This window comes from Microcebus murinus, chromosome 11, assembly GCF_040939455.1.
Source record: "Microcebus murinus isolate Inina chromosome 11, M.murinus_Inina_mat1.0, whole genome shotgun sequence".
NCBI lineage: Eukaryota > Metazoa > Chordata > Mammalia > Primates > Cheirogaleidae > Microcebus > Microcebus murinus.
Window position 1 is genome coordinate 45,009,317 of NC_134114.1, and position 14,422 is coordinate 45,023,738.

At 33.1% G+C, this 14,422-nt stretch overlaps 1 protein-coding gene across 1 annotated transcript in view; it reads left to right on the forward strand.

Annotated features, from left to right (window-relative positions):
- Positions 1 to 14,422, forward strand: part of IPO11 (importin 11) — a 197,985-nt gene that overhangs the window by 106,537 nt on the left and 77,026 nt on the right. The window contains exons 24-26 of the mRNA XM_012784031.3: positions 2,649 to 2,728; positions 3,145 to 3,225; positions 13,834 to 13,929. Of these exons, the coding sequence (XP_012639485.1) occupies positions 2,649 to 2,728; positions 3,145 to 3,225; positions 13,834 to 13,929 (257 nt within the window). The remainder of the gene's footprint in view (positions 1 to 2,648; positions 2,729 to 3,144; positions 3,226 to 13,833; positions 13,930 to 14,422) is intronic.

Consider the following 14,422-nt stretch of genomic DNA (forward strand, 5'->3'; position numbering starts at 1 on the left):
TTTTTCCTGAGCAGAAATAAAATAACTGGCAGGAAGTTTTATATTTTATTTAAAAATATATAAAACCAACAGTATCGAACACTTAAACACATTAAGATGTTTAAGTTAATGATTTTTAAGATATGTTAATAAAGTATGAGTAAATCTAAGGCTTAAGATTCATTTTATATGCTGTTTCCTAAGCGTAAATAGAACCTGAGAAATTTTAAGTAGAACTAGAGGGTATAACTTAAAGTAATTCTTTAATTTAGTTCTAATAGTTGTTTTCCTTTAAATCTATTTTATAATGCTGATTTTGTTAGTATTCTCATTACTTAACAAGATGAACATCTGAGTGGCTCTTGGCCATATTATTGTGAATGCCAAACTGATGTTCCTTGAACTGTAAAATTTTTCTGCTGGTAACTTCCTGTCTAGTTTGGAAAGGACTTTTCTCTACCTGAATTCATGATAGTATACGTTATGTTACACATTTTAGCTTTCATGTTTTATCAGGATTTGAATAAAAAGAAAAAACTAGTTTAGTTGCACTTCCCAAATTAAAGCATTAAGTAGTCATGTTGTTAAACATTAAATAGATTCTTGTTGAATTTCTATAACATAATTTAACAATTTATTCATTCCCCATTCTCTATAGAAATTTAAAGGAATATAATGTAAAATGAAAATACAAATTAAAAATAGGAGCAAAGTCATAGAGAAAAACAGGAACAGATTATAAAATAAAATCACAACAATATATATCAATCATATATATTCACAGAGCATACTATAATAGATACTTTGATGGGCCATAGGTTTACCTGAGAGCTGTCCAGCAGTCTGTGTAAAGAAGAACCTAATCACTTAGATGCAGGGTTTTCAATCTTGACTGTGTTGACATTTGGGCCAGGTAATTCTTTATTGTGGAGGGCTTTCCTGTGCATTGTAGCATGTTTAATAATATTCCCAGCTTCTACCTACCAGGTGCTAGTGATGGCAACCAAAAATGTTTCCGGACATTGGCAAATGTCTTATAAGGGCCCAAATTGTCCCTGATTGAGAACAATAGACTTAAATTATTCAGTATCTAAAAATAAATACAGATCTCCTGCATGGTTGGAGCATAACTTTTTTTGGTATTAGATAGAGCCAAACAATAGTTTTTCTTTAGCTTCTCACTAGGAACTCATGGATGAAAAGAACAACATTTAGCACCTTAAAATAGATGAATTTATTTCTTTTAGGGCTATTTTCAACATGAATATATTTAATATTTGCTGATTTTAACATGCCCAAGAATATTTAATAAAAGCTATCCTAGGCATAGTGGAGGCATAGAAAGCAGTACAGTGACTTAATCACCCAGGTATTTGTTTGTATAGATTGATCCAGGAATAGGTTTTTAGATATCTGTAAGAAGAGATAGGCTGTATGCTTTTTAAAATCAGTACTTTCTCATAAGGATAACTTTATCTGCTATAAAGGCCTCTTTTATCCTGAAATTTTTATCTTTTGTTGTAAAAAGATAATTAGATAGCAGTTTGTTATTTTTTAAAATGTCTTTTATTAGCATAGTGTTAATAACAAGCTAGTCATTCTCTGTCCCCTTCCCACTCTCAACTTTTTAAAAACTAGTCTGTCAAATCCTAAAGTATATACGAACTATTGCCTTAATAAGAGATATTTCGAGCTAGGGATAGGATTGCATTCTTTTTTCCAAAATAAATGGAAAATTCAAATCTGAATAGAATGTCTTCTCACTCTCCTTAGTTATGAGTTAAAACAGCATCCAAAGGCCTAGGCTAATATTTTGCCAGAAAAAATATAAAAAAAAAATCTGTCCTATTGCAAGAATAGCATTTCTAAAATATTTACAATAAAGAATGGCAGATTTTAGGCATAGATAATACTTTGGGATCGTGATTTGATCTGTGTGATTTTATATACACAGTCTGTATTATATCATACTATTTTATGTAACAAGACATGTAAAATAGCACTGCATAAACATTCGCTTATATTCAGTATTAACAAAATAGTTTCTATTTTGAAAGTTTCTACTTGAAATAAGAACAATATACTTTTCCTATGTTGTTCTGGTAACTACATGTTTAAGAACATTTTTTGTGTGTAGGTTTTTATAGGGGAGCAGATTTGAAGAATAAAACCAAAGGATTGAGAATATCTAAATGATATGATTTTTTGGAATTTAATAGAGGAAATCTTTTTGTAAGTCAGACAACATATTTTAGTGCCAGTGTAGTAACACTCAATAAATGCTCATTGAGGGAACCCATTTAAGCAGATGTCAAATATGATGGTAAAATGATTCAGTTGTATATTTATCATGGTAGCACTAAAGACTTAGTTCGAATTGAAAGGTGGGGTCAAATGGTTATCTAGCTTTTTTCTGAAAGAAAAAAGAGGGCAGAGTTTGTTTATTTTCTAAATTGTTTCAACTACTGACAAGTAAATGAGATAGCATTAAATTATAGGTTGATCTGAGTTTTTAGATAGATAGTAGTCTGAATAGATTTGTAAAGATTTGTAAAGAAGACTCTGAAAAGATTTGTAAAGAAGGGTATATAACTTAGTTTTAAATAAAAATGAATCACTTCATTTAAACTAATTTGTTCCCCCCTTTTTGAAATTTATTGTTTTGGCAGAACTAAGTTCAGAAAATCTCAGAACCTGCTTTAAGATCATCAATGGTTATATCTTTTTATCATCAACAGAATTTTTACAGGTATGTTGCAGTAGTTTATACATTATAAGAAATTATTTCTCATTTGTAATGAAGAGGTGTCTTTCAAAGTTTAAGATTTGTCTATTATTTTCAGGGTGTTGGGGAACAGAATATTGGTTGAACATTCCTCACTGCAGGGCAGATGTGATGCATACAGTTCTATTATTATTTAATACAGAGAATGTGGTATACAAATAAATATATCTTTATATTCCTACAAGAGTGAGAGTATCAGTAAACTTTATATTAGGTATAATCTTTTTTCCTTTTCCTAAGAATTCTGATTGGAACTTTATATGCTTAAACCTTTACTATTTATTAATAATTCTTATATAGATTATAATGAGTCTCAAATTGAATTTTTCAATATTGTAGATATACTCTTATGTATATATTGATTTCTGATTGAATTTCAGACATATGCAGTAGGTCTGTGTCAGTCCTTTTGTGAGCTGTTAAAGGAAATTACTACAGAAGGTCAAGTTCAAGTGCTCAAGGTATTGTCATCTTTGATATAATTCTGGACAGGGTGTTTTCTTTTAGCAGTATTCAGTTAGTTTAATACCACTGGACAGGAGGTCTCAAATTTGAAGGCGCATATAGATCACCTGGACATCTTGTTAAAATGCAGTTCCGGATTTGTAACAAGGTCTGAGCTGATTGAGTATTTCTTACCTAGAGATCTTACTTTGTGTAGCAAGGATTAATTCTTTTATAAATTGTACAATGACTGGTGACATATGATACTTCTCAGCCTTTCATTTTGTTAGTCTGCTATTGGGACAGATTTTTCCCTTTATAATTTGGTAGTTTTCATTTGAGCTGGCTATGTGCCAAGTTTGTTGACATCATGTATATTTAAGAACTGAGCTGGTCATGATGCCTCATGCCTATAATCCTAGCTACTCAGGAGGCTGGGGGGGCGGGGGGAGGATTGCTTAAGTCCAGGAGTTCGAAGTTGCATTTCAGTCATGGCAACAGAGTGAGGCTCTGTCTCAAAAAAAAAAAAACAACCCAAATCCCACAAATGTATGTATATTAAAATATATCTTTACATGTACATATGTGTATATATCTTTACATGTACACATATGTATATATCTTTACATGTACACGTTTATACATAAGGCATACATATATTCTTTATGTATGAACTTTGAGAGGAGATGTTAAAAGTATCCCCTTTTTTGTTTCTAGTTTCTGAGCTATGTTCTAAGTTAGATAAGAAAGCTGAATTCTGGTTAGGTGAGGCATTACTGTCATAACAAAGTAGTACTCAACCATGTAAAAACCATGACATTGCCTTAGATCCTAAAAACAATTCAACTTCCTACCAGTGAAATGAAAAAGTGGTTGCTTAGAGAAATTTAATGTAAGAAATGTATTTAATCACAATGATTATAGCAGCAATCCAAAGTATACTTTGGGGACTAAGTGGGTAAAAGTTTATACAGATCGTAAACTCTTATTTCGTATTAATCAATATGTTAGATGTTGTGTATCTGAGGAAAGTCTTCATCAGTCTGAGCTTATAAGGTTCTGTACTTCAGAGATACTATACACACATAAAACTCTAGATATCCTTGTAAATATATGTGGTTTATTTGACTTTTCAATTGGTTGCATTCAAGTATCATTTGCTGATTATTCAGTCATTCACCCTATGGGCCAGGGTTCAGCTATTATAACTTTTTCCTGTAAGAGATGAGATAGGAAATATTTTAGACATTGTGGGCCATACAGCCTTTGTCTTAGCTGTTCAAGCCTACTGTTGTAGTATGAGTGCAGTCCTAAATAATATACAAATGAATGAGTGTGGCTATGTTCCAATAATACTTTATTTTTTCTCGTTTTGTTTTTTAGGCTATAAATTCATGTTCCAAATAATACTTTATTTAAAAAATCATGCAGTGGATTTGAGCCATGGGCATGGGTTGCCAGCCCCTGGTATTGGAATTCAATGCTTCTGTCTGCTGGGCATAGGTGATAGAAAAACCGTAGTTCCTGCTTTTAAGTAATTACGTCTGTTGGGAATAGGAAACAAGTAAACAACCAATTAGTATTCAGTTTTATGTCAGTAGTGGTTCTGGGTCAGAAGCATCTCAAAATCACCTGGGGAACTTTTTGAAAATTCAGGTAGAACATAGGACATTAGTTTCTCATTTTTACAAAAAGAGGTGATTTTCAAAAATGCTTTCTGCTGGTAACCATTGCTATTTGCTTTTATTGCTGTGAAAGTATAGAAGTGGCCATCTAACCCAGCATTTTGCAGAGCACATTTTCTTTTAGGGAGAAGGAGTTGAGATGGGAACCGAGTCTTAAAAGTTGAGTTAGGGGTTAGGGTTGCCAGATAGAACATAATACAGTCATGTTTCTCCTAACATTTCAGGCAGTGATGAACCGCATATATGATGGTGGTCCCCTAAGATTATAATATGGTATTTTTATTGTGCCTTTTCTGTGTTGAGATACACTAATACTTACCACTATGTTACCATTGCTGGCAGTATTCAGTACAGTAACATGCTGTACAGGTTTGTAGTCTAGGAACAATAGGCTATACCATAGCCTAGGCTATATGGTATCTATAGCAGTAGGCTATACTACTATACTACTACTGGTATAGCCTATAGCAGTAGGTTCTACCATCTAGGTTTGTATAAGTACACTCTATGATGTTTGCATAGGATGAAATCAGATATCTAACTGTGCATTTCTTAGAACATATCCCTGTTGTTAAACCTTACATGGCTATATTTTTATTTGCTAATTCTGGCAATCCTACTAGGTGAATCAGGCTAATCCACCATTATATACTGCAGAGAAGTGAACAAGACAAAGGCCATGAAAGTACTGTTAGCATTGTCTGTTGAAGATGGGGATGATGGTGTTATTTAAAACAATTTTAGGGTCTGTAAATTGGAGGGATCATATGCCACATTATTGAACTGTTAAATATAAATTGATGAGAAAGGAAAGAACTTGAGGAGATTTTTAAGGACTGTATTAATTTCCTAGAGAGGCCAGAACAAAGTACCACAACCTTGGTGGCTTAAAGCAACAGAAATTTATTTATAATATTTATATTAATTATGTCATCCAAAATCAATATATTTGGAGGGCCATACTCTTTCTGAAGTCTCTAGGGGATAATCTGTTCCAGGCCTTTCTCTTATCTTCTGGTGATTGCGGGCAATCTTTGCCATTACTTGGCTTATAGATAGATAGATACATCATGCTATCTCTACTTCCATTGTTGCATGCTGTTTTCCTTCAGTGTCTCTGTATCTCTCTTTTTTCTATAAGGACACCAATCATAATGGATTAAGGACCCAACCTAACTACCTTGATTGCATCAGCAAAGACTATTTCCAAATAAGGTCACATTCACAGGTACAGGTCACATTCAGCATATCTTATTGGATGACATAATTCAACTCATAAGAAGGACTTCCTCTTAAAATGTAAAAACTACTTTTTGTGTATAGAGAGGCAGTAAGCAGAACCTGATCTGAGTAGCACTCTCTCTGATTTTTGCTGTTTTATATTTGAGTCACGATAGAAATTTAAAACCAAAATAATGTTATAAACTACAAAGACAGTAAATAAGAGTGAAAATATGGCAGAACACTTTGGTTTTAATTTCATAGGTTCTTTAGGGTTTTTTTGGTTTGTTTGTTTGCTTTATTTTATTTAAGAGTAAGGAATTTACTAAAAGGTAGGTGTATAAGCCACTTTTACCAAGCATGTGGACTGGGAAGGGGTAATAGCAGGAATCTATGCATGTGGCTTATTGAGACCTTTGATACTTGAGGCCTGGTCTACAGCCACTTTTCTGTCAGTTGTCACCCATAGTAATTTCAGCCTATTCTCCTAGCTCCAGTACTTATAACTAGACATGTTTACTGAAGTGTTTTTGTGAATTTTTATTATATTTATACCTTTACCAAAGTGACATAGTGGCAATATAATTATATTGAGGGACTTCATCAGTTTTATACAATCTCAGGTTCATCTTTTGCCTTGGTGACAATTTCTTCTCTGGAGGTAGAGGAGATAACAGGGAGCTGGCACTTTGGTCTTTATTCTGACCGCTCCAGGAAAAAGTGATAGGCAGTGTGGGAGTGATCGAAATAGGAGAAAATTGCCATGTCATTTTGATATTGCCTGATAGATTTTTTTTTTAGTGTGTGTGTGTTTTAAATTTCTCCTCTACTAGACTGTGAATTTCTCTCCATTATCCAAAGTTCACCAAGTATGTACTCTATTTTCTCTGAATACATACATAGTAAGTGATTTGAAAGGCAGGGAGTCAATAATTTTTATGTTAAGATTGCACATCCAGTGGAAATGCCCCTTCTCAAGTGCACTAAGGTCAATTTGAAATTCTCTCCTTGACCTGTATATGTTGGTTTGCACACCCAGCTCTGCTACTTACATACATCTTGAATATACTCTGGGCTTCAGTTCCCTCATTATTATATAAGGAGCTATATCAAATGATTATTTTAATCTGTAAATATGCAGTATCTGAAATTCTCTGTTAAATTATAATTCACATACTCTAAGTGATTAAGAAAAGGCTATTTCTCACAGTCAAAACTCCTCCCAGACCAAATTTGAATTGAAACTTTTGGTGGGGGGGTGGTTTCTGCAACAATATTAAAGTAATTGTTGAAAGATATTAATATTAAACTAGTGAATTATTTGGAATGGGCATTGTGAAACATCCTTCAAAAATGAGACAAGTTTTTAGGGTGTCCTAAGGAAAATATTTAGTTCCTTCTTACTTTTTAATTACACTCTCACAAAATAGAGGGAGTATAGCATAGCAGGTAAAACTATACGCTGAAGTGAGATTTCCAGGGTTAGAATATTGGCTCTGCTGCTTCATAGCTCTGTGGTGTGGGCAATTTATGTTTGTTTGTCACTTTCCATCTATAAAATGGGAATGATGACTTTACCTATTTCCTAAGGTGGATGTGTGAAAATTACTTAAACTTATGTATATAAAGCACCTACAACAGTGCTTAGCATGTAATAAGCTGATATAAGAGGTGGGTAATTTTATCTAATTATATAATAAAATTATGTAGCTGTTACATGTACATTATACAATCTCCCTTTGGGGAAAATAGGCTAATAAACTTGTAGGCCAAATAATTTGTTTAGCTGCTAAAATCTTTGGCTATAGAAAAACAAGCCACATTGTTCTCACTTATTCTTTGACATTTCTTCTACATAAATGCTTATATGAAATAAAAGTACATTCATTAAATTTACTTTTAAAAGTTAGCAGCTGGCTTACAGAATGATAGTGTATTATTATCAAGAACTGTAGGCTGGGCGCGGTGGCTCACGCCTGTAATCCTAGCACTCTGGGAGGCCGAGGTGGGCGGATTGCTCAAGGTCAGGAGTTCGAAACCAGCCTGGGCAAGAGCGAGACCCTGTCTCTGCTATAAATAGAAAGAAATTAATTGGCCAACTAAAGTATATAGAAAAAATTAGCCGGGCATGGTGGCACATGCCTGTAGTCCCAGCTACTACTCAGGAGGCTGAGGCAACAGGATTGCTTGAGCCCAGGAGTTTGAGGTTGCTGTGAGCTAGGCTGATGCCAAGGCACTCACTGGGCAACAAAGCGAGACTCGGTCTCAAAAAAAAAGTGGATCTTATCTGGCTCTTTAAAATTAATTGTATCTCATTCTTTTTTGCTTTTCAGAATAACACAGTCTTTTAAATTTTTTTTATTATTGAAAATTCCAAATTAGCTTACTATATACAACACTACCCTTATAATTTTAGCAGACCTATTTCTTCTTTCTTTTCATTTGAAATATAAAAAGGTGATGACTCCCTCAGTTATATACTTAATGATTTTTGGTTGAATGATTTAACACAAATCAATCACCTTCCAAATATAGTCAAATATTTGTAACGTTTAATACAAGTTACAGACTAAGCCAATTTCTCTGTAAGTGTGCCAGTAGTAAGTTATTAATAGGATATAAATACTTGAGTTAAAAATTGGGAATCTGATAACATGTGTTCAAAACAGTATTTTTGTATAAATATTAACTATAGCTGAAGCTGAATGTTTGATTTGAATCTCATAAATTTGATGTCATTTAATAAATGAATATTAAATAGTAGGAATATACTAGTTATTATGAATAAATTACTTACATTTTTATGTTAAGGAATATTTTAGGACAGTGCCTGTATTTGAAGGCTGGGAGAGCTCTCAAAATTTTTGGTATTTCTCTGTTCTCAGTTCTATTATAGCTATAATAATGGTCTTTAATATTAGCTCATTATTTTCATTTTTAATATCTCTCAGATACTGTTTCTTATTATAGTATGCTATGTAACATTTTAAATATATTTTTGACTAAATGTCACTGTTAAATTAATTTCTGCAAGTAACTTCTTTGTTCTTTGAAGCATAAAATTGCAATGTTATGAAAATCGGATGGGGAGACCAGTATGCCTGCTTTAGGAGCAAATGGCTTAGAACAAAAATAGACTTTATTATATTCTGTGACTTGGAATAAGTTATTTAGATGAATACAATTATATTCTAAAAATACTCAAATTTAAATTGTTAACGTTTCTTTAATTTGAAAATTGTCAATATATACACATAATACTTTGAGTTTTGAAATTCTCCTTTCTCTCATGGTTGTATCAAGCATTATTAAGTTGCTTTCATTCACTGTGATAAGGAAGGCTTAAGATCATATAAATATTTTTAAGGTATAATTTATTCTATAATAATAATAACTAATCCTAGCATTTATTATGTGCTGTGCATTTCTAAGCATGTAACATGTAGAGTTCACTTAATCTTCACATAAACCTGTGACAATAGTACTATTCCTTTCTTCAGTCTTATAGATGAGAAATTAAATCACAAAGTGGTAAATAATCTGCTCAAGGTCACACAGCTAGTAAGTGTTGGAGCTGTGATGTAAATGTAGATATTCTGATGTCTGCATCCATGCGCTTAATAACTGCATGTAGTATAAGCCTAAATTAAGAAAGTTTAGTTCTCAGCACAAACTAAAATCCACAGGGGTTTAAAAAATAATCTGTTGCAGGCATATTGAGAAAAGGGATGGATGAAAACTAAAATCTATTTGTCATAAGAAAATGCTGTTAAAAATCAATCCGTAATAGATGATTGGATGATTTAGAGGTACCAAAGCTTATTCAGCTGTATAGTGGAGTACTGTGTAGCTTTAAAAAGAAATGATCTCAGTATACAGCTTTAAAGTGATTTTGAGAATATAAACAAAGAATAGCGTCCACAGTTTTCTTTTGTTTAAAGAGTGGAGGAAAGATAACAATGGAAGAATAAACCTAGTTAATAAAAGTAGCCGTCTAGCAGGAAGAGGGAGAGAGGATGGAAGCTAGCTAGCTACATCTTTCAGGATGTACATTACATCTCTTTTATACTTTAGAGTTTGAAATCAATCATGTAGATGTTTTACATCATTAAAAAAAAGAAAAAGCAGTTTCTAAAGATAAAAACATCTGAATCTACCTATTATGATGTTGGTGGCATAGTAATCTAAGAAGAATATTTCAAATAATTTTAACACATAGTATCTTACATGTATATCCCTGGTGGGATATAACATTAGAATAAAAGAAAATAAATTTAAAATTACACTCAGTAGTGTTGTTGTTATCAATAATATTGGTATTGCCACTTTGAAATGTGTGTGTGCGCGCGCGTGCGTGTGTAGACATACACATAGTAAGTAGGTAGAAACAAATAAGGTTATTAGGATCTGGAATTTTTCAGTATAAAAGAGATAATATAGGAGCATTTCCTGTGGATTTCCCACAAGCATCTCAAATTCAGTATTCAAAATGGAGCTTTGTTACCATCATTGGGACCATAATTGTATCCCTTTGACCAAACAGGAAAACGAGGAGCAATGCAAGACTTTTATACTTTTGGTATACTGTTCAACATTTCTTCTATATATTGTCAGTTCTGCTTCTTGATTTTCTCTTGATTTTTGTTCCACAACCCCTATCCCCAAGTCTGATGATGGCATTTTTCTGCATATTTTTCAAAAACAATCTCATCTTCTTTAGTTATGGTTCCTGATCTTTTTACAGACAGTTGAAAAGACTCCATTTTAGCCCTGAAATATTTGTGTGTCCTTTACACAATAGTCACTGTATATACAAAGGTATACCCCTTATGTTAATTCTGACACTCCCCCCGTCCAGCAAAAAAACCTATAAGGATTCTTATGGATTAGGGCTCGCCACAGCTAGCTATATATTGCCATAAATTCTCATCAAATCTAATTTTATTAAATATTTAAATCAGTATTATATAACATAGTTTAGGGTCAACTAGATGTATAAGATTTCTTTAAAAAATTATAGTCAGCAGTCCCCTTGTCACACATTTTTCATTGCACAGATACAACTACTTTTATTGCTTGTAGCAAGTTGTTTTGTATGTGCCTTTATTTGTAAATAACATCCCTGTGTTGTTCCTTCATGAGTTGTTAATTTTAGGTAATATCTGTTGAATTACCCGTTGTATCTCCTCTGCACCTTCATCCTCCAAATAAAGTCATATTAACATTTTTGTTACATCAGTATTCAGTGTTCATATTATGCTTCCTAAATTTCCTATTTCAAAGCTGAGACATGTAGTTAGCTGTGATTACTTCTCCTTTTCTATAAAACATTGTGTATTCCCTGGAAGTAACATTATGTCATTTTTCAGTGTAATTTTTTACATATACTAAACTCTGACAGATGTCTGAGTTCATTGTGTTTAGACACACCAGGTATTCTTTTCCAGAGCCATGCTCACTCCCTTCTCCCAGCTGCTACTGTAAGGTTATAGCTGCTGCTGTTTATTCCTCATGTTCTGAAACTTTACAATCATGTGTATTAATGTAGGTTTATTTAAATTCATCATGTTAATATATGGGCACTGATGGTCTCTTTTAGTCTGTAAGCAATCCCTTTTGTAGAAAATATAGACTTCTCCTGGGGTGGGGTCAGTTGTGCAAACATGCATAACTGAAAATATCTGGGACTCTGTTTCTTAGACTTTTAACCAATCTAATTATTTTCTTGTTTTCTTCATTTTCAGTCATCTTTATTTTCTTCTTATTTTTAGCTTCTCCTTTCTTCTTACCAAAGGCATATAATGCTGCTAATTCCTGTGGTTTTGGGAGAAGAGAAGGGAAGAGAATATATAAGTCTGGTTGTTTCTTAGTGTTCTTTGATCTAATGAGTCAGTTTTCTCTTGAATTTCTTGTTTCTTGCTTGTAGAGTTTGTCTCTCATTCCGTTTGTCTTTTAAAATTATTCTCCACACCCCCAAATCCTTTTACTGTAATCTTAGTGGAGTTTTAGGAGGGAATACAATTAAATGTTTGTTTAACAATCAGCAGGTTGCCTTACTTTCTACTCACAGATAAATACTGTTATTATCTACCTTGCTCTTTCAGTGTACTAGCTTATCTGCATATTCTCTGTGTTCATCTCTTTTCTTCTCAGATCTAATTTTTTTCAAAAATTAAACCTTATTTAGGCCAGATTTAATTTTGTTCTGAATCTTATCTCTTCTTGCTTTTAATCAGGAATTATTATCTCTTAGTAGGTAGCATAGTGCTTGGCCTACATAAAGGTTTCTATACTTTTAGTCTTGATTTTGGACATTGTCTTCATTTCTTACTTAAAATTGGAGAATACTATCTACCATGGATGCTACTTGCATACCATGGGAATGTTTTGAAACACATGGAGGTGTTTGTGATTGTCACAGTGTTTGGAGCACACTATTAGCCTGCTGTGAGCAGACACAGGAGTTGTTAAAAGCCCCTCAATGCATGAGATAGTTGTGCATGGTAAATGGATGTCTCACTTGAGAAACATTACTGGAGTCATAAGGAAAACTTGGCTGTGCTCAGACGCTAGGACTTGCTCACAACTCTCAGATGGTGTCTGTTTTCTTTCCTACCTCTCAAGCCCTTGGTCTGGAAGTGTGAAGTAGATGTCCTTCTTGGCCCTCATTGCTTTTTACTGAACTATTGCTTTCCTCTCTCCCTAAAAAGTAAAATAAAAATAAACAAACAAAAAAAAATCCCATTTCACTTTGAATTTCATGCTCACCAATTTTCATTATAGAAGGAACATTTCATTCATATAAAAAGTAATTTCTATTTCAAGTTTTCTTCTTTTTCTTCTTCGGGTTTTTTTTTTTTTTTGACATAGAGTCTCACTCCATCCCCCTGGGTAGAGCGCAGTGGCGTCATCATAGCTCACTGCAATCTCAAACTCCTGGGCTCAAATGATCCTCCTGCCTCACCCTCCCAGGTAGCAGGTATTATAGGTGCGGGTCATGACCCCTGGCTAATTTTTCTATTTTTAGTAGGGTTAGGGTCTTGCTCTTGCTCTTGCTCAGGCTCGTCTGAAACTCCTGAGCTCAATCAATCCTCCTGCCTTGACCTCCCAGGGTGTTAAGATTACAGGTGTGAGCCACTGTGCCCCATCCTCAAGTTTTCTAATGTAATAGTCAATATTTATGTCTAATAATCTGTGTAATTATAAATGAAATATGATTTCTAATTTAATAAATTTAGAGTGTATGTGAAAAATACCATTTCCCCTCCAGTTTATTTATAAACTTAAATGTAGATTTAATTTGGACAGTGACAATGTTACTAATTTCCTTTTTCACTATTAAAATCCAATACTTTTTAAATGCCTTTTGCTGCCTGTGTTAGTACAACAGTCTTTAAGGGTTATTTGTTTAAATTGCAAGGGTAAGAATTACATTAACAGAATATATCTATGTTATCATAATATGATTAAGTATAATTCTATGTAAGATGTATGTCTAAATATTAATATTATATACTTTACATCAAACTTAAATTTTTAAATGGATTATCTTATGAAAGTATGTCTAATGCCAGGATGTTGCATACCCCATGTGCTTGTATGTTCTTTCAAATTTGGTCTATAATATTTAATTTAGTACATTGTTTTCTTACCTGTGTTTTGCATGAAGCAATGACTGGCAGTATTGAGTATTCACCAGTGTATCTTTCTGGTTTTTAGGTTGTGGAAAATGCCCTTAAAGTGAACCCAGTATTAGGTCCACAAATGTTTCAACCAATTTTACCCTGTGTTTTCAGGGGTATTATAGAAGGAGAGGTAAGATTGTTCTTAAGGTAGTATTGCACTCTAGGGTTCTATTTTTAATAGTTTTTCTTCATGGGCACATTATTTGTAAAAAGAAAGTTTTGTCATTTAGATCAATTTAGATTAAATTATGTAAACTATCAGCTAGTTTACATAACTTTACTTTTTCCTGCTCCACACAGGGAAGTGTAGATTTTCTTTGACATTTCATCTCTTTAATTCATAGGCATGTGTATTCATACACAATGATTTGAAGTAGAGGAATGGTTAATGGCGTAATTCCAATGCTTGACTATTGAGAATATGAGGGGAGAAAAATGATGCTAGTGATGTTAGAGAATGAATATATTAGGTTAAATATGAAATGTCCGATTTCCTTAAATGTTAAGCTTAACAGTTGATATCTTTGACATTTCACTTTGACACTTCTTGTTTTATTTTTATTGTGAAGGTACATTCTCAGTCTTTCAAATGCAAGGTTTGGCTAGTGGTTATCTTTCAGATT